The sequence below is a fragment of the Acanthopagrus latus genome, chromosome 21 (assembly GCF_904848185.1).
Source record: "Acanthopagrus latus isolate v.2019 chromosome 21, fAcaLat1.1, whole genome shotgun sequence".
NCBI lineage: Eukaryota > Metazoa > Chordata > Actinopteri > Spariformes > Sparidae > Acanthopagrus > Acanthopagrus latus.
In genome coordinates, this window is record NC_051059.1 from 27,683,095 (window position 1) to 27,703,212 (window position 20,118).

Sequence of the window (20,118 nt, forward strand, 5' to 3'; positions counted from 1 at the left end):
AGGTTCCTCAGTCGATGAAGGCGATACCGTGACGTCCTGGACAGTGACTGACAGGTCCATGTGAGGACAGTCTGTCCCGGGATGAAGAGGAGTTCAGGTTTACTCAGGTTGAGTTTGAGGTGATGAGCAGCTGTCCAAGCAGAGATGATGCAGACATTCAGAGATGAGCGTCACAATGTGGCTGTTGGAGGATGATGAGGGGAAAGAGAGGAACAGCTGGTGTCGTCAGCAGAACAGTGGTCAGAGAATCCATGAGATGTGACTGCAGAGCCCAGTGATCTAGTGTATAGTGAAAACAGAACCGGTCCTGATACTGAGCCTTGAGGGACACCAGTTTCCAGAAAGCAGTGTTTGGACAAGGAGCCGTTCCAGGTGACCTGATAGGTGCGATTTGTCAGGTATGATGTGAACCAGGTTAGAGCTGAGTCAGCGATGTTCAGTCAGAGTGGAGAGGAGGATTTGGTGGTTGACTGTCAAACACAGAAGAGAAGTTGAGGAGAACGAGGACTGACAAGTGGGACGAGGTTCTGGAGGCACCAAGGGACTCTGTGAGGAGGCCCGTCTCAGTGGAGTGAGCGGTCCTGAAGTCTGACTGATTTGGGTCAAGGAAGTCGTTTTTTAAAAGACAGGAGAACAGTTGGTTGTAGACTGTATGTTCCATGGTTTTAGAGAGGAATGAAAGAAGAGACACAGGTCTGTAGTTTCAGATGTCAGCTGAGTCCAGGGTGGGTTCTGTAGGAGTGACTTTACTGTGGCTGTGTTGAGGAGCTGGAGGCCTGAAGTGAGGGAGGAGTTGATTAGAGTGGTGAGGAATGGCAGGATGTCATGAGAGAAGTTTTAGAGATGGGAGGAGGGAATCTGGTTAGGGGAACAGGTGGTGGCCCGGTTAGACATCACTAGTGTGAGAGCATCTTCAGAAGAGAGAGGGCTGAAGCAGGTGAGGCCATTGGAGGTGAGGTCGGAGGAGATGCTAAAATAAAATACAGACTGACAGACGTCCTGTGACTTGTGATGTGACTTTATCAAATCATTGAGGCAACAGTAGAAACAGTGTGATGCTGAGCAGAACCAACCTTCACTGAGGTCCAGTCAGTAGAAACAGTGTGACAGTGTTCACAGTGAACTGATGGAAATGTTTCATTAACATTCACTTGATTCTGTCACTTTCTCAGATGAATGCTTCATGTCTGAAGTTCTGATGAAGAACTGGTCTTTGTCAGTGTTTGTTCCTGAGGTCGGTGCTGAGCTCTGTGCAGTAGGAGGATTCTGTGGTTCTGTCTGTTTCTTCCTTCTGTCTGTCAGCAGAATCTTTCTCTAGTTTCTTCTGTCTGTCTGGTGCTGGACGTTGTCGACCTCAACTGGACCTGTTTCAGTTTTTTGAAGACGTCTCACCTCTAGTCCAAGAGACTTCTTCAGGTTGAACTGACTGGAGGAGCTGCAGGCTTTAAACTCTGTGTGGGAGTGTCCCAACATATATTGTGGGAGTGACCTTAAATACTATGGGAGTATCCTTATTTCACGTGGGAGTGTCTGTATATAGTATGGGAGTGTCCTTATATCATGTGAGAGTGTCCTTATTTCATGTGGGAATGTCCTTATAGAGTATGGGGGTGTCCTTATAGAATGTAACAGTGTCCTTATTTCATGTGGGAGTGTCCTTATAGAATGTGAAAGTGTCCTAGTGTTAGATATTGTGTAACCTGTAAAGTAACTAGTAACTAAAGTAATCAGATACATGTAATGGAGTAATAAGTACAGTAGTTGGCTCCGAGCTGTGGTGGAGAGGAAGAATTAGAAGCAGAAAACAGAAATACTCGAGTAAAAACAAGAACCTCCAAATTACACTTCAGTACATCCATTGAGTAAATGTACTTAGTTACATTTGATCACTACTCCTCAAAGTAAGAAAGAAGAAGAAGAAGGAGAAAAAGACGATGAAGAAAGCAGAAAGTAACTAAAAGTTCCAATTAAGTAAATGTACTTAGTTATTTTTGACCCCTGGAGATAGTGAGACATAATTAAAATACAGTAACAGTTAGATTCATGTTGAATATTATCTCTTTATCATTAATGAATTAAATACAGTCGCTCACTTTATATCTCACAATTGTTAATTACTGTGGAACTACTGTTTACATCAAGTTGACTTCTTCTTCTTCTTCTTCTTCTTCTTCTTCTTCTTCTTCTTCTTCTTCTTCTTCTTCTTCTTCTTCCCCCCTCCTCCCCCCCTCCTCTCAGTCAGGCCCTCTCTGGGTCAGACAGGAACAATATGGCGCCGGGAGGAGCGTTAGCTTCTGGACCAGTCGTTGTCTGAAAGACTGGCAATCCGGCAGGATGAACCTCTGCGCCCAATATCTCCGGTAAGCTCGGCGCGGTGTCAGCTGGCGGTTCACCCGGTGGTTCAGGTGTAGTCAGGGACCGACTCTTTAATCCAACAGGTGAAGTGTTTTGTTCGGTTGCTAACGCTAAAGCTAGCTGCTTTGGGTACCACCCCCTTAGCTAAATGTTGGCGCTAGCTAGCTTTACATATCAACAAACAATCGATGCTACCGCCTGGCGTCACCGTCCTCAATTCACTCAAATATTCAGAGGGTTTTGTTCTAGTCGGGGTAGTTTCAGGTGAATGTAATGTTTGTCGTCTGTCTCTGCTCTCAATTTAAGGCTATATTTGCGATTACCCGCCACACAGAGACGTGTTACCTAGTGTGTTATTGCTAGTTAGCTTTAGCTTGCAAGCGTCTTTCTGCGTATGTCAGGTTAGCATTAGCGAACTGATGTTGTTTGGTTTTTAATGTGTTTCAGGTTAATTGACATAGCAGCTTCTATCCGCTTTAGTTGCTCAATAAAGTGTAATTTTGATAATTATCTGTGATTTAAACCCGGACCCGTGATTTAGCAGTGGGCGGCCAGTGCTGGATGTTAGCTAGCTGACGCGTCTGTATCGATGGTTCGCTGTTTGTATTTATTTCATCGTGTTTCGGATCCAGAGGACAGAGTGAGCCCGATATCACCTCTGTGTCCTCACATCGACACTTGATATGAACTGTTAAATGTTTTAATGGCGTGTCAGCTGATAGAGAAGTAAGTGATAGTGGCTCCATTGTCGGGTTTCTGTTTCTGTCTGTCGTTAGCCTGTAGCATGGATACATGTCTGGACTGAATAAGCAAGTGCTGCGTGGTGCTAATGTTATTAGCATGTTTGTGTGTCTGTGTCTCTGCTGGACGTGTCTAACCTCCTCCTCTCTGTTTTACATCCGAGCAGACAGGCAGAGGCCCTGAAGGCTGACATGACAGGTAGGTCTGCACCTCCACCTCACACATGATGTTCACTGCACCTGTACAGTGTGCTCAGGTGCACACCTGCAGTCATACTCAGCTGCTTGGTTATTCACATGTAGGCAAATATTGTGTCTCAGCCGTGAGACTCTGAACATGTTGACTGCTGGCTGATATATTTTCTAACGAAATGCTCTGAACAGAGATTCCTGATGTGTTGAAAGTTGGCACTAAACGCTGCTCAGACTCTGGTTCACAACGCCTCAGTTCAGTTATTACTGATTAATCAACAACTGATCTATAGATACCTGAGAGTGAGCTAACCCACTAGTGCGAGTGGTCCGGGCGACAGAATCTTAATACAGGTTCATTTTGTGGGACATGTTTAAACCATCTTCATCATCATCATGTTTCTGCTGGTCAGCTGCCAGCACAGCGATATAATTTACAATCACTCAGCTGATCCACTTCCTGAATACATATGTGCTGATTGTTGCTGAGCAACGTGTTGGTACTCTGTCACCAACACCTGGGCTGCCCCAGGTGAGCGAGAGAGAGATGGTGGCTGGACACATGTGAGAGATGAGACACCTTCAGGTCATCATAGTCCAGTCACACCTGAGAGACGACAACTGTGTGAGAGGATCTGCTGCACATGTTTTTTGTGAGTCAGCTGTGACAGAGACATGAACTCAGCTCATCGTGTCTCTCTCTCCCTCTCTGAGGTGTACAGTATGCTAAAGCATAAATAAATTAAGCTACAGTGAGACTTCCATATTTTAGAGCAACCTCTTTCTCTATATTCTATAATAGAGAGTTTTGATAAAAGCTGCTGACAGGCGTCCACACTGAGCTCTCTGAGCCTGTTAGCAAGTTACACCTTCATGTTTTATAGATTCCACATCAGCGGGAGTCTGCTGGAGGAATAAATATAATATCACAGACTCTCAGCTGGTGAAGAGATGGAGACGCTGTAGTTTTCTGTTTCTGTTGTTGATTTATGGTTTTTACCATATCTAACATAATATAGTTTTAGGAGCTGCTGCTGCCATCAGGTCCTTAAATTGTCTGTATCTGATCATTTATCATTTTTGTATTTTAAAAATTAATTCCAGCCTGTAGTTTGTACCTGAGGGTGAGACAGGCTCACGTGACCGTCCACACCTGTGACCACACCTGTTACTACACCTGTGACCACATGTGTGGCTCTGAGTCCTCACAGGTGGAATTTAACGTCATGAGTGTCAATTCCCAGTGTCGAGCCGATAATGAGTAACTGTGATGTTTCATGCATCATGTTGCAGTGGAGAAGTGTTAGTGATGATGTCAATGATGACAAGGTCTCACTGAAAAGTGTTCACTGATTAAATGGTTAAACTGTGATTGATGATCAGTCGGTTAGCAGCAGCTGTGATGCCGCTCTCATGTTTCCTGTCGTGCTCTTTAACTTCAGCTCACTGTTCTCGTTCTCACCGCCGGCTGCTGTTCTCAGAGCAGCACAGCAGCTTCTCATGGCGGCTGGACTGCTGCCCGACCGTCTGCTGGAGGAAACTACAGCCTGCAGGCTTCTGCTGCTTCTGCTTTGATGTGAACTTTATGTGGACTCTTTGTGTTGGACACAGCTGATGGACATGCTTCACACATTCGCAGCAGCTGTTGCTGTGATGGCTCCCTGCGTTCCACACAGCTCAGATATCCAGCATTTCCCACCTTCTCTCTGAAAGGCACAAAGAGACGCAGCTTTAAGTCGGAGCTCCTTCCGACTGCATGAGTGAGCAGCTGTGATGTCACACAGCAATAACACAGTGGATGTTCCTATAGACCACAGAGTGTGTTCTTCTACTGAGTACAGTGTTAACATACACATTTCACTTGGAGGTGGAACGCTGGATATTCTGACCTCCATCTTTGAGTGTCGAGTCTCCAGATGCTCATTAACGTTGTGGCTGATGTTTCTGTGGTCGGTCGGTCCGGTCGGCTCGGGTTCTTGTGGCTCAGTGCAGATTCATGAAGACACAAAGTCTTTCTGTGCAGTTTGCTGCTCCTGTGCAGATGTTGCTGCAGCTCACAGTCTAATGACAGTAATGTATGTATGTGTGGTGTTGATCAGTTGTTCTGGTTCTGGAGTGTCAGATGGGAGAGTCTCGCTCCATTTTTTGGAAACTGTCATCTATAATTTAACAGTTGAAGAGTGTTTGTCATCATTTTCTGACATTTTATGGGTCGAATAATTCTCCAGGTCATTGACCTCATCAGTTCGGACGATACTGAGAAAAACAACATCACAATATTTTGGGTTTCTGTGATTTATATACAGGAATTTCCTGGACCAGAACCGGGTTACGTCACTCACAAGCAACAACCTTCTTGAGCCCAAGAACCGTGAATCTAATGACTCGTGTTCGATCTGACAGACATCCTGCAGATCATAAAACACGTTCTTCTTTTCAGTCAAGCTGCGGAAACGTGGAGAGTGATGAGATTGTTAAATCTTATTCTCACATTGTGAAGAACCAAACAGGGTGCAGCTCTGAACCCAGAACAGAAGAATTTGTGTCAGGATTAATCTGGTGACTTCTGTTCTGGTTTCATCTCCACCACCTCAGGAAGTGTTTCTGTTCGTTTACAGCAGAGATGAGAAACGCAAGAACTAAAAAAGGTTCAGAGAACGCAGAGAGTTTTAAGAAGCTGACGCTGAATCCATGTAGCTGTTGTGTTTGTGTCTCCTGGATGTTTGTGAGTCACAGCGTCGCAGGTTCAAATCTGCTTTTTGAATAAAGTTTTACATTCTTACCTTTTAAAGTCAACATGACAAGTCTGATCAGACGTTTGGTGCCAGCGCTCAGTCCTCAGCACTCTCAGATCTTCAGTCATATGAACAGTGTTGGTTCTGTGTCCTGTTTGTCCGGGTCAGACTCTAAGCTCGGGGCGGCAGAGGTGTGGACGTCCCGGCAGGCCCTGCAGGACCTGTACCAGAAGATGCTGGTGACGGACCTCGAGTACGCCCTGGACAAGAAAGTGGAGCAGGACCTGTAAGCTGCTGCACCTGCAGAACTGAACCGCTTTAATACAAGATCCGTCATGTCGGTTCTGATGGTGTTTGTTCCGTCTGCCTGCAGGTGGAATCATGCTTTTAAGAACCAAATCACCACACTGCAGAGCCAGGCCAAGAACCGAGCCAACCCCAACCGCAGCGAGGTCCAGGCCAACCTGTCGCTGTTCCTGGAGGCTGCCAGTGGGTTCTACACACAGGTGAGATTCAGACAGAACCAGCTGGTTCAGGTTCAACCAGGGTTTGGTACTGTTTATGTTTGATCAGTTCTGGTTCTGGTTATTAAATTGAGTCCTTCTTCTGAGTGTTCTGGTCCAGTTTGACACAATATGACTGACGCGTCCTCAGTGAAACCAGTTTTAAATTTCAGAAGTATCAGTGTTTCGTCTGATGGTCCTGTCTGACAGCTGTAACCAGATACTTGTGGTTGTATTTGCCATTGATCATTAATATCATGAGTTTTTAAAATCAAGGGGAGTTTTGTAAAATGTTGGTCTGTAGTTGAAACATGTTGAAGCTCCACGACTAACATGAAATATTCACATAAACAGTCTGTAAATGAGTTTCTGTCCAGTCCGGCTCATCAGAGTTTACAGGCTGAATAACCGTCTTCCACAGTTCATGTAGAATAAAATCACAGTTCACAACAAAGCTATAAATCCTGATGTAATAACTTTCTGTGTTATCAGTTCTGTAATGTTCTGAGATGAAGATCTTTAATGTCTCGTGATGTCACAGCTGTCAGAAGAGAGATTCTGGTCTAAAGACACACGTCCCTCCTCTTTCCACTACAAGCCAGTTGTCTGCTTTATAACGGCAGAACCAGGAACTGTTATCAGCCAATCAGCTGAAGGAGCGTCTCAGTCAGAGTGAAGCTGGTCCTGATGAATGTTGTGTGTTCTGCAGCTGCTGCAGGAGCTGTGCACCGTGTTTAATGTGGACCTGCCGTGTCGCGTCAAGTCGTCTCAGCTCGGCATCATCAGCAATAAACAGAGCGGCACTGGCGCCATCGTGACGCCGCAGCCCAGCTCCTGCTCCTACATCTGCCAGCACTGCCTCGTCCACCTCGGAGACATCGGTGAGTAAATCACACGTGGCTGTTTAAGTCCTCCGTGTTGTCAGAACCACCGTGGAGTGAAATCAAGTGTCTGCTCCTTGTTTCAGCACGTTACCGCAACCAGACGAGCCAGGCGGAATCGTACTACAGACACGCAGCTCAGCTGGTGCCATCAAACGGTGAGTGACTGTGACAGGTTAGCAGCTGCTTCCTGTCTTTGTGCTAAGCTAAGGCTATCACAGTATGTTAGTGGGAGACTCAGGAGTGTTTGAAAGACGATATTGAACAAAAGAAAAATTACATTTTACGACATTATTAATATGGCAGTAGCTCAGTCTGTAGGGACTTGGCTTGGAGACTCGAAGGTCGCCAGTCCCACTTGGACCAAAAAAGTACGAGGCAGCTCATCTCCTCTACAGTGTGTGTGTGTGTGTGTGTGTGTGTGTGTGTGTGTGTGTGTGTGTGTGTGTGTGTATAATGTGAGTGGAAAAAAGAATTTCCCAATTTGGGATTATAATAGTATATAACAGTTTAAAAAAAAAAGTTGTTCATGTGAAGTTTAAGATTTAACACAATAAAATCTGAAACCTCAGATGAGTCTCTGAACACACAGCAGGTTCTCATCAGCAGCCATGTTTGTAGTTCCTCCCCCTGCCTGTTGTGATGCTCCTGTATGTCTTCTGCAGGTCAGCCCTACAACCAGCTGGCCATCCTGGCGTCCTCCAAAGGAGACCACCTCACCACCATCTTCTACTACTGCCGCAGCATCGCAGTCAAGTTCCCCTTCCCAGCAGCCTCCACCAACCTGCAGAAGGCGCTGTCCAAGGCTCTGGAGAGGTAACGAGGAAGCACGGATCTGTTAGTCAGTCAGCTGTTAAATAGATTGCCAACTGTTTCATAATTGATTAGTTACACTGAAGTCTAAATTCTCCCCTGTGACAGTGAACCAAAGATCTTTGAGACATTTGAGGAACAAACACTGACTTCTATAGACCCAACGAGTTATTGATTAATGAATACAAATTAACAACAAATTTGTGGACAGTGAAACTGCACTGGAGATTTTATTCTTTTCCGTAAACCAGGACAACAAAGTCTTCAAAGTTCTGAATTTGCTTAATTTTAACATTTATGTTCTGATGGTCAGATTCTGCCTCATAGCTTATGTTAACCAAGAGTTAGAACCTTTATGGTCCATACAATAACTGAGCTCATATGAACTGCTCTGTGACTATAAAAGAATTCTGTAAATGTTATTTTTCATGATTTAATTTACAGTTTAGATGATAAAGTCTGGAAGAATTTGGTTTAGCTGCTTTACTTTCCGTCTTAACCGCTGACGAGCTGATCAGCTGTGACTCAGGTGCTGTTCTGTGTTTCTGCAGCCGCGATGAGGTAAAAACCAAATGGAGCGTGTCGGACTTCATCCGGGCCTTCATCAAGTTTCACGGTCACGTCTACCTGAGCAAGAGTCTCGACAAGCTGGACGCTCTGAGGGAGAAACTGGAGGAGCAGTTTCAGGTACGACACGAACACCGACGATGCTGTAGTGATTCAACAGTAAGTCACTGTTTGTTGACCTGTGTGTGTGTGTGTGTGTGTGTGTGTGTGTGTGTGTGTGTGTGTGTGTGCAGAGGCTGATCTTGCAGAAAGCCTTCAGCTCTCAGCAGCTCGTCCACATCACCGTCATCAACCTGTTCGAGCTGCACCACCTCAGAGACCTGACAGCCGACAGCAGCGAGCAGAGCTACAGCAGCGAGCAGCAGATCAGCTGGTTCCAGCTGCTCGGACTCTTCAGTAAGAGACACACACGCACACACACTAACTAACACTATTAATATTCACACTGTGCTCCTGTAGTAGTAGATCATCAAAGTTGTGATAAAAAAACAGTTCCTGTTTTTCATTCATTTTAAATCATAAATGTGAAGGGCCCGCAGCTAGCTCAGCGTTGGCCCGCAGCTAGCTCAGCGTTAGCCCGCAGCTAGCTCAGCATTGGCCCGCAGCGTCGCTTCCAGACTGTGTGATGAAGACGATCAGCTGACTGGCACTGGAAAAAACTGGTGTTGGTTTATTTACTTTGTCAGAGATCCTTTATTGATGTGTTTGTGAGGAGGGCTCACTCTGAACTGAACTTTGTAACAGGTGAATTCTCCCCCTTTTTTTTTAATTGTTGAAGCATGGAAGGCTGCTGTTTCTTTATATTGTTAAGTAATATTATGTGAACATGTTAAATAGACACCAGAATAAAGTCAAACTGTTAAATTGCTCTTTTTAAAGAAGAGTTTGTCTGTGACAGTCTGACAGTGACGGAGCTGTCAGTGATGAGATAAATGTTACAAAGGGTTAGATCGAGTCAGTTCTTGACCTCACGCTGGCGGTTGATGGTGGCTCACTTCCTGTCCCCTCAGTGTCCTTCCTGGGCGTCATGTGCAGTCGAGCTCTGCTCAACAAGAACCGTGGAGAGGAGATCATGGGGGAGTGTCCTCTGCCCGCCATCAAAGTGTCTCTGGACTGGCTCAAACTGAGACCCAGCGTCTTCCACGAGGCTGCTGTCGACAAGAGGCAGTAGTAAGTCTTCTGTCGGTCAGCTGTTTAGTAAATGTCTGATTGACTGGCTCTGAACAGGAAGTGTAACTTTTCTTCTTGTCTCTTAGCGTCTGGCCATGGCTCGTCTCCATCCTCAACAGCTTCCAGCCCAAAGAGGACGACGTGTCCTGTTCCTCAGGTATGATAGAGATTCTATATTTGGTGCAATGATCGATGTGAACTCCGATCCGAGTCTGTTCAGGTTGCAGTCGCTCAGGTCTGAGAGAAGTGAAGAAGTTACAGGAACAAATGATTCTGTTGTGTATGTCCCTTCTGTCCTGCAGCCACGATTTCTATTTCCCAGGAAGCTTCTCACATGTCAGCAGTCGTCTGCTCATCCTTCCTGCACCCTGAACATTTAGCTGGTTGACAAAGCTCTTAGAGGATGAAACTCATGGTGATTCATATCAGTGTTCCACACATGGAAGTCTAGATCCCCCAGCACCACGTCCATCCACTCAGGGCTGTTCAGCCGTTAGATGCTGACTGGTAGAAGCTGTTGTAACTGAAGGTGTGTTTGTTTTCTCCTCAGTGACGCCCCTGCCAGAGGAATTTGAGCTGCAGGGTTTCTTGGCGCTGCGGCCCGCTCTGAGGTACAGAACTTCTGTGCTCATTAATTGTGGGGAATGTTTAGTTTTGAGCTGCTGAATTAGTCTGAATGTTTTGATCTCTGTTGGTGTTTCAGGACTCTGGACTTCACTAAAGGTCATCAGGGCATCCTGGTGGACAGGGACGGTCTGCCGCTCCACACTCGACATCAGAGGCTCGTCAGTCTGGGCAAATGGGTGGCTGACAACCAGCCGAGGTGAGTTTCATCTACTCGGTCGCTGCGTCCACCAGTAACAATACAACTGATCTTCTTCCTCTGTGAAGCAGAACCTGAGTGCTGAGGGTCAGAGGTTCTGCTGCAGACTGTCTGATTCAAGATCCTGTAACCGTCTGATCGTTTGTCTGCCACAAGCTTTCATCTTCATTTATTTGCCTTTTTGAGATGTTGAAAGGGGAAAATAACAGAAAAGATTCTCCTCAGAGGTCCAGCAGGACATCAGTACATTATCTGTCTCTTGTCCGCAGGCTCGTCCAGTGTAGAGTGAGTGAGGACGGCCTGCTCGTATTCATCACTGACATTCCAGAGCAGGCCATCGAGGAGCCGCAGGAGAAGGAGGCGCCGGTGCTGCAGGAGTCATCCAATGGCGAGCAGACGCCCAACGACGGTGGGAACTCCGGTCTGAAGTCAGTGCTGTCGGCGGGGAAGACGCAGAGTTCGTGGCCAGATGGCAGCGACCGACCCGTCGTCACGTTCAAGGAGAACATCAAACCCAGAGAACAGAGCCGCGAGCCCACACGGAACCACCACCTGAAGGACAGCGGCAAAGAGCGGCGAGACTTCAGCAAAGGCAACGGGGCTGCTGGGAAAGGAGAGCTGAAGAGAGACGGGAAGAGGAAGAGCGAGCTGAAGAAAGCTGCTCATGAGAAGAGTACCGACGCTGGCAAACAGGTGAGGACGTTTACCCGTCATCTTCAGTGATGTCACCACATGAAAGAGTCATGATGATGAAGACGGGCGTGTTTTGTCTCGTTCAGGTGAAGGCTCAGACGGAGCTCAGGAAGACTCCGGTGTCCGAGGCGAAGAAGACGCCGGTCACTCAAACTCAAACCACCTGCTCCTCCCAGTTCATCCCCATCCACCATCCTGGAGCTTTCCCACCACTGCCCAGCAGGCCAGGTGCACGCACGCACGCACGCACGCACGCACGCACGCACGCACGCACGCACGCACGCACAGGATTTATGTTCAGCTTGTTCCTGATTGATCATATTGATATTTTCTTGTCTGATTGCCGATAAATTAATTTAAAATCACTTCTTTGGCTGTGAAGCAGCGTTCTGTCAGTCTGTCAGCACTCTGTCCCGCCCACGTCAACACTTACAGCCAATCAACACTGAGTGATGTAAATCTGCAAAGTAACTAAAGTAATCAAGTAAATGTAAATAGTAGAAAATGGAAATATTCAAGGAAGTATTACAAAAGTTACTCTGACACATGGAAACACTCCAGCAGCTTCACAGTCAGTTAAAATCCTGCCCCTGATTGGTTCCTCTGCAGGTTTCCCTCCCTCTGCCTATGTGATCCCGCCCCCAGTGGCGTTCCCAGGCCTTCAGGTGAATCCGGGCTTCACTTTCTCCACTGGAGTGTCCGTTCCCGGACCTTTCCTCCAGCCGGGTGTCCACACGCAGGCCGGCTCTCAGGCCGGGAAGCAGTCCCACATTCCCTACAGTCAGCAGAGGCCCTCTGGTCCCGGTCCAGGTCAGGGACCTGGGTCCTCGGGCCCCTCCCAGGGTCAGCAGCCCCAGACACAGCCGCCTTCCCAGCAGGCCTTGCAGCAGTCAGTCCAGCTGCAGGTTCAGGTGATGAGTCAGCAGCAGCAGTCTCCCACCAAACCGGTCCAGCAGGTCGGGATGGGGAAGAGCCCGCCTCACCACCCGGGGCTGCAGCAGGTCAGTAGACTTCCTCACAGATGGACCCAACAACCTCCACCAATCACAATCACACAGAGGCGTCGGCCTGTTTGGAGCCTGACGGTCATTAAAGGAGCAGTTCACACAAAAATGTACCAACATGCCTGAAAAGGTCTCTCAGATCTGGTGCATGTTGTTAACTCTGTGTCTGGTTTCTCAGTACATGCAGGTCCAGGATCAGCCGGCTCAGATGTGGAACCAGGCTCAGGCTGCTCTGCAGAAGATTTCTCCCATGCAGATGTCCATGAAGCAGCCGCAGCAGCCTCAGCAGCAGCAGGCCTTCTACATGGCGGCTCAGGATCCTCTCAAGCTGTACGAGCACCAGCTGCAGCCTCAGCAGCAGCTCTCCAACATGGACAAGAAGATGAAATACCCCAACGTAAAGATGCAGGACTTCTATTGGGAGCCGTCCTACAGGATAGGGGACGGCCTGGCTGTGATGGCAGACAGGATGAAGAGGCCGCCTCCAGGTGGGATCTGTCCTGAACAGGACCCCTCCTCTGGGCCCCGCGGACCCCCATTTGAGGTGAGCAGCTCCCAGGTGATGTGGAGGAGGAGGAGGTGGTCCTGTTCTGTCACTTTGCTTCTCTTTCTTCTAGTCTTTTCTGACTTGGTTTCATTCTGACCCCCCTCTGGACCAGGTCCAGAGGTCTGTAAGGCCCCAGGTGCTTTGGTCTCTGTTAACCTGCTGATGTCAGCAGCAGCTGTTTGTGAACACAAAGTTTCAGCTGATCCACCACTGAACTAGTGACCACATCACCAGACTCCCTTAACAAATGTGTCAGTTTAGTGAGTTGTTGAGTTGGAGACACTTTATAAACTCTGTGACCTTCTTGTTCCTTCAGCAAATGTTCTACATGAACTTCTTTCTGTCTTTGAGTAGAAACCTGCAGTCTGTCAGACGTCCTCTTGTGACTCAGACGTGTTTTCGTCTTCAGCTTTCAGCCTTCTGTAACTTTTAGTGTAACTTTTCTTCTTTCCAACTGTCTTACCAGCTTGCCTTCTTTCTTTTTCTCCCTCCTCCTTCGTTTCTTCTTCTTCCTGCTTCATCTCTCACTAGGACAACAAGAGCTCGCCTCTTCTACCTCCTGACCTGTTAAAAACGCTAGCAGATTTTGAGGAGGAGGAGGAGCTCGTCTTTTCTAAGCCTCCTGATTTCTTCCAGGCCTTGGCTGGCCCTCTTAGCACTGCTCCTGGACCAAACATATTTGTATGTAGCCCTGTTTTCCTCCACCTCCAACTCCTCTCTGCTCACCATCTGCCACCTCTTTCACATGTTGTGATGTCAGTTGTGTAGAGTAATGATGAAGTGGCTTGGTTAAAATCAGCAGACTAAGATTGGATATTTAATCATTTTGCTTCATGAATTAGAGTTCAGTCTGAACAGCTGAAGCTGCTGAAGCTTCAGCTGTTCAGACTGACAGGACGGAGATAAATAATGAACATGAATATATGTTTATATTCTTCTCAGTCATTTTGTAGTTTGCAGATCAGATTGAAACCGGCCTTGTGTTTTTATTTACACACCACACAAGTTAAAGATAGTGAGCGATGCAGCTCTACAGATGTGTGATGTGATCCAGCAGCTGTCTGTCCGTCCTCATCCTGTTTGTCCTTCGTCTCTGCAGCTGCCAAACCAGACCAGGATGGAGAGCGGACCCGAGGTCGTCAGCCAATCCTCTTCTCTCCTGCCCATCTCTGGCTTCCCCATGCAGGTCAGAACCAGCTGCTGAAAACTTCAGAATGATTCTTTGAAATGTCGTCTCACAAACCTGCTGAGACGTGAACGTGAACCCCTGAAGCTTCTCGTTCACGCTCCGCTCCAGATGTACAGACGACATTTTGACCGCTTGAGTTGGAGAACAGTGTTCCGACCACCGTCTGAATATTATCTTCATCTCTTTGTCATTTTGAGATATGATGTCATAAATTCAAGATGGTGGTGGGAAGAAGAGAAGCACCAAGTGTGTCTGGAACAATTGTCAGAAAACTGAACATGAAAACAATCATTTAGTCTAAAATGATGTTAAAAATGTGATCTCTCCAGTGAATTTTCTGCTTATTTAGTTTAAAACTATGTTAATAACACAAACCGGAGAGGACGGAGGGGAAACCAAGACATTTTAAAATTTTTCTGACATCCAGTTTAATTATATTGTTTTCAATATACAAAACAAATGTTGTGATTTCAAAACTCACACTTCACTGAACCTGAAGTCATCGTCTGTCAGAAGTGGATCTCTGCACGCTGCTGGTTCCAGTCTGGGAGGTTCTGGCTCGTCTTACAGTCGGTCCTGCCGGACTGGAACCTCTCAGGATCAGATCATACAGAATATAAACCTCAGAACACTTTGTTTCCCTTTAATAACACTTTGTCGAGCTTTAACTTCATGTCCACAAGCTGCTGCTGCGTGACTGTAACGAGGTTCAGCCACCAGAGGGCACCACATCCTCCAGTCTGTCATCAATAAGTTTGATTTTCAGCTGAATCTGGGGAATTTTATTTTCAAGGTTTTACAACATCTGAATGAAAATTTGTGACCTGATTCAGATTTCAGTGTTAAAGTTCATAACATCATCATTTCACAAGATTCTTGGCTGAAGCTGCAGAAAACAGACGATCAAGTGATCTGTTTATTTTCAAATTAATTGGCAACTGTTTTGATAATCGGTGTGAATGATCATTTGTCTAAACTCTGAAATGTGAATAGTCTTTGTGTTTGAGACGTTGAGGACGTCATGTCACAGATTGATTTTACAAACCAAACGACTGATTATTGTAGAAACTGTCAGACAGGTCGTGTTGAAATGAAAATAACTGATGTCCGTGTGTTCAGGAGTACAATCAGAACAGCATCTTCAGTCAGGCCTACGGCAAGAACCTGCCGCCCAGCTCCAAGCCCGATGCTCCCATGATGCACCAGGAGCCATCCCTCTACTCCCTGTTCGAGGGGACTCCCTGGTCCCCCTCCCTGCCTGCCAGCTCAGGTACGTCACACCTGTAGACAGGTACAGGAAGTGTGTTCATGTTCAGGGGAACACTGCTCTGATGTCAGCTGTATTCTGATTGGCAGATCACTCCACCCCGGCCAGCCAATCCCCTCACTCCTCCAACCCCAGCAGCCTGCCGTCCTCCCCCCCGACACACAACCACGGAGCCATGCCCTTCTCCAACTTCGGGCCCATTGGCACTCCGGACAGCCGGGACCGCAGGGTCGTGGACCGCTGGAAGGCCGACAAGACTGGTGAGAGAGAGACGGTGTCCTGGGAGGGTCAATCCAGAGCAACTAACCAGCAATCAGAACTGTTCACTGTTCATTTAATCGTGTTCCAAAAAAAAAAAAAAAATACGTGAAAAATCATAAACTCAACTATTATCAGACGTGTTGTTGAACCGGACAGACGTCTTCAGCTCAGAGGGTTAAACTTGCTGCGAGCGCTCCCTCCAGATGTTGACCTGTGGTTGGTTGTTGTGTTTCAGGTGCGGTCAGCGGGTTCGGACTGGACTACCTGCCGGCTGCAGCCTCCTCTGCAGCTTCAGACACCAGCTGGCACCAGGCCGGACCGACCGGCAGCTCCTGGACCAATCAGGAGTCTCCGATGGAGGAGTCGTCCTCCACCGTGCTGCTCGACAGCCTCAAGGTCAGAAACATGTGACGTGTCGGCGCCTGCCTCAGAGTGAGGAAGTGATGTCACAGGTTTTACATTTATTTTAACATTAGTACTTTTCTTTATTTATGTTTAATATGTAGTTTACTGTGTGTAGTTTGGTTTGGTCAGATGTTTCAGCCCTATAATACGGTTCGGTTCTGTTGTAGTTGTTGTTCTGTCAGACGCGGTTCTATCACGCGGATATGAGAAGAAGTCTTTTGTTTTAAATGTTCTCTTTGTTTCCTCGCCTGCAGTCGATCTGGTCGAGCTCCATGATGCAGCCGGGCCCGTCGGCGCTGGAGCAGCTCCTCCTGCAGCAGAAACAGAAGCAGCAGCGAGGTCACGGCGCCATGAACCCGCCTCACTGAACGGCAGGCCGAGGCGGCGCTTTGTGTCCGGACATCAACAAAACCACCACCAGGAGAAACGGGAGGAAAAAAAACAGAAGTTTGACGAAGACGAGCTCCAATTAAAATGGAAAATTAAACCGGTGAGAAACGGTGGAGGCTGGGGAGGCGACGCGACCCCCCGACGAGGCTGAAACACCCCCCACCCCCCTCGACTGTCGAGGAGCGGTGACGCCCCTCCTGGACCGGAGGACGCGGGATCTCTTCAACCGCGGTGCCACGCGCCACGCCACCGCCGGGTTTCCTTCAGCCCGCGGTAATCTGAACATTGAGGAACATAACCCCCCCCTCACCACTGCGCCCCCCCTGGTTTTGGACAGACGCCACACCTCAGCACTCCTCTCTGGTCTGGAAGAATTCTTCTTTCTTTGGAACTAAAACTAAAAAATAAACGACCTCCTGGACGTCTGCTCGGCTCGCTCGGAGCGCCTGTTTTTAGCGTCTCCGCTGCCACAGACTGAAGCGGTGTGTTGTGAGAGAGCGAGGGCGGTGTGGTGATCAGGTTCGGAGGGGGGAGGTCAGGTGAAGCAGCGGGGGTCAAAATAAACTGGACTTTCTGATCTCTCATTCATTTTCATTACGGAGGAGGAGGAGGAGGAGGAGGAGGAGGAAGGCTCTCTGAAGGAACGGAGGACTGTTTGGTCGGTACAGCTATATAAATATATAAATAAATATATATTGCCATAGTTGGACTTTAAACGGGCCTTGTCTCTTAGCCGTGTTGTGAGAATGAGGACTGGACGCCAGGTGTTAACGCCACCTGGACTGAGTTCGCTCGCTGTCCGACCTTTGTGAAGGAGAAGCCTGGAGGCCGACGACGGACGGCTGGGCGGCGCCAGTAACCGTCACAGGGACGACAGAAGAGGGGAGGGGCTAAGAACACAACAACCCCGTCTCACTTAGGGATAGTATTACCGTTAGCTTCAAGAGATTGCAGATATTAACAAAAAAAACCTGTATTTTGTGATTTGTTCGTAGCAGTTTTAGCTTCACGCCCTCTGAGGTGAATACAGGTATGTCTATTAGCTTCCTGCTTGAATATTTTTGGGGTTCTCTTCCTCTCTGACCTCTAATTCCTGTTATTTCTTTACTTAACGAAGAAAAAGAAAAGATGTAACCCTGCTCGCTTACTTAACCTGCATTTACTGTTTCTTTTGTTCATGTTCTGCCTTTTTACTAGTTTTAAGCAGCTGTCGGCTCTTCTGTACCTGCTCACTGTCCCGTTACTACTGACTGCTGTAGAGGTTTGCACCAGGCCGCAGGCAGGCAGGCAGGTAGACAGACAGGTGTATACAGGTGTATACAGGTAGTTGGCTCGGCCTGAATGTTTTCCACTATCTTTTCTTCTTTAACCACTACCGCAGCTCCACCCTGTACAGCAGATTTTTGGTGAGTCGCAGCATCTGCAGCTCTGCTGCTGTTTAACCTGGAACTGAAGCCCCTTCTCCACCTGAAAACGACAGAACCACAGGAACCAAACTCAGGAACTAAAAGCCCATTTTGTACGGTCACTCTTTCATGTCCCGTCACATCTGATGGATTAATCAGTTGGTTGTGAAACGGGTCAGAGAAAGCTGAATGTCCCGGTGTTGTTCAGTCCAATCTAAAAGAAAAGAGCAGATGATCTTTAAGTTCGACCTGACGATTATCAGCACTGATCACGTTTCAGTTAATTGACCTGCAGCTGTTTTTAAAAATCTTCGTATTGCTCAGCTGCAGTTTTCCACAGATGAGCAGCTGATCCAGCATCTGTTTTAAATATTCTATATTTTGGTATTTCTGTCTGAAAAATGGGTGAAATGATTTCTTTTCACTGCAGCTGAGTCTGGTTTGAAAGGCGAAGGTGGACAGCACTTGTTTCATTGGTTATTTATTTTTGCTGCCGCTCATAGCGAACGATTGCTCGCTAACTGCACCCTGAATGTTCGGGTTCATCTGAGTTCTTTTAGGTCCAGGATCTAAATGTTCCCCTGAAAGGTTCCTGAGTCCCTGAAGAGTTCCTGTGGTGGAAACTGGAAGAGTTCTGTTGACATTCAGGGGTTTTATTTCTGTGGTTTCCCCTCCTAGAGCATTTACATACCGTCACTCCTGATTGGTGTAGAGCAGCGAGTGACAGTTGACCAATCAGGTCGCTCAGAGGCTCAAACTAAAGGTCCTACAGGCTTCAGGCTGACAGGAAGTGACGGTTTAGACTGCAGCACTGTAATTAACTTCCTGTCCAGTTTAAACCAGCAGACAGCCGTTTTTCTACCTTCACAGTGAAACACTCATCGTTTGGTTCCTCGGGATTAAAAAAAAAAATCAAAGCCTGTTTTTATTTTCCCGCCGAGGTGTTTTATTGAAGCAGACTCAGAGAGACGTGTCTATTTTCCGTGTGATTGTGCTTTTCATGTTGCATTTACAAAATGTATTTGAAAATAATAAAGATAAAATATTAATGAATGTGAGGACGAATTTGGCCAGAAGTGTCAAGGAGAGAAGAATAAAAGATCCTGTTTGTTTTCATGTTTAAGATGACCACATGGATCTGAGCTGGTTCTGGTTCTGGTTCTAGTGGCCTTTTTGTTTTTTTGGACTAAGAGCTGAATGGACCGGGGTCTGTCGGTGACATTCCACTCTGTAAGATGTTCGGGAGGTTTCAGGGCGGCGGGTCCTCGTAGTCGCAGCTCTGAGGGAAACATCGGACCTGAGCTTTGACTTCTGAGGCTTCTTGTGTTTCCGTCTCTCTGTAGACTTTCAGAACCGGCGGGTCAGCCTTTAAATAAACCTTAACTATGTTCTCCCTTGACTCTGGGTCCAGTTCTCTGTGTTCTGCTCTCAACACACAACACGCAACACACACCGATAGTACACAACACACTGAGGAGGAGCTCATCGTCAGCGGGGCAACAAATCTTCAGATTTCAGATCATTGGACGTCTTTACAGTGACATCATGGTTCCATTCAGTGAAAATGTTCCGGAACCAACCAATCACAGGAGGGGAGAGAAGAAACAAGAAATTATGTAATTAGATCAACAGTTCAGTGAATAAATGCAGTACAGCTCCAGTTGTTTCACCCTCAGCTGAACTCTGGACCTGGTGTCAGTGGTTCTGATCATCGGGTCCTGTGACCCGTCAGACCCGTCTGTGTTGACACGTCACAGACCGTCACGGCTGTTTTTAGACCGAACCATCAGATAAGACTCCTCCTCTTTTCAAAGGAACCACAGCGGTTGATGGAAAAACCTCGAGCTGCGTTCAGCTGCTGCTGCCGGCTGCTCCCATAGACAAACAGTTCAACAGTTTTTGTACGACAGTTTTTCACAGTGTTTACGGATACGAAGAGATGACCAATGAAGATGGCACAGTCACTGTGACATACACTGTGAAGAAAGTCAGTCTGACACTCGTACAAAAACCTCCAGATCCTTTTCAGGCCTGCGACTCCCTGTGCAGAGTCACTGGTTCTGGTTTCAGGGCTCCTGAACCCACAGACTGGGCCATGACATCATGAAGAGGTTTTGAACATGTTCTTGACATCATTTGGAAAGACCTGGAGAAACCTTTTCCCTCAGAGAGGAACC

At 47.3% G+C, this 20,118-nt stretch overlaps 1 protein-coding gene across 3 annotated transcripts; it reads left to right on the top strand.

Moving 5' to 3' along the window:
* Positions 1 to 2,230: 2,230 nt before the first annotated feature.
* Positions 2,231 to 19,340, top strand: smg7 (SMG7 nonsense mediated mRNA decay factor). Of its 3 annotated transcripts, none has more exons than XM_037083908.1 (23): positions 2,231 to 2,360; positions 3,263 to 3,294; positions 6,191 to 6,308; positions 6,396 to 6,528; positions 7,235 to 7,406; positions 7,493 to 7,564; positions 8,072 to 8,222; positions 8,771 to 8,906; positions 9,020 to 9,182; positions 9,797 to 9,956; positions 10,043 to 10,113; positions 10,507 to 10,567; positions 10,660 to 10,779; positions 11,049 to 11,472; positions 11,559 to 11,700; positions 12,082 to 12,473; positions 12,655 to 13,020; positions 13,555 to 13,704; positions 14,123 to 14,209; positions 15,332 to 15,482; positions 15,569 to 15,739; positions 15,976 to 16,136; positions 16,400 to 19,340. In XM_037083908.1, exons 1-23 carry the CDS (start codon positions 2,335 to 2,337, stop codon positions 16,511 to 16,513), a joined length of 3,573 nt encoding a protein of 1,190 aa, XP_036939803.1. In that variant the 5' UTR covers positions 2,231 to 2,334; the 3' UTR covers positions 16,514 to 19,340. The 3 variants fall into 3 exon arrangements, with proteins under 3 accessions (XP_036939803.1, XP_036939805.1, XP_036939804.1); XM_037083909.1 differs by having other exon boundaries at positions 2,328 to 2,438; XM_037083910.1 differs by lacking the exon at positions 13,555 to 13,704.
* The last annotated feature ends 778 nt before the right edge of the window (positions 19,341 to 20,118 follow it).

What these genes read in the sequence shown, in the direction of transcription:
- smg7 (XM_037083908.1), top strand. Translation starts at nt 2,335, where the DNA reads ATGAACCTCTGCGCCCAATATCTCCG. An exon ending in CCAGTGGGTTCTACACACAG is followed by an intron (nt 6,529 to 7,234) that starts GTGAGATTCAGA and finishes TGTGTTCTGCAG; the next exon opens with CTGCTGCAGGAGCTGTGCAC. An exon ending in GCGCTGCGGCCCGCTCTGAG is followed by an intron (nt 10,568 to 10,659) that starts GTACAGAACTTC and finishes TTGGTGTTTCAG; the next exon opens with GACTCTGGACTTCACTAAAG.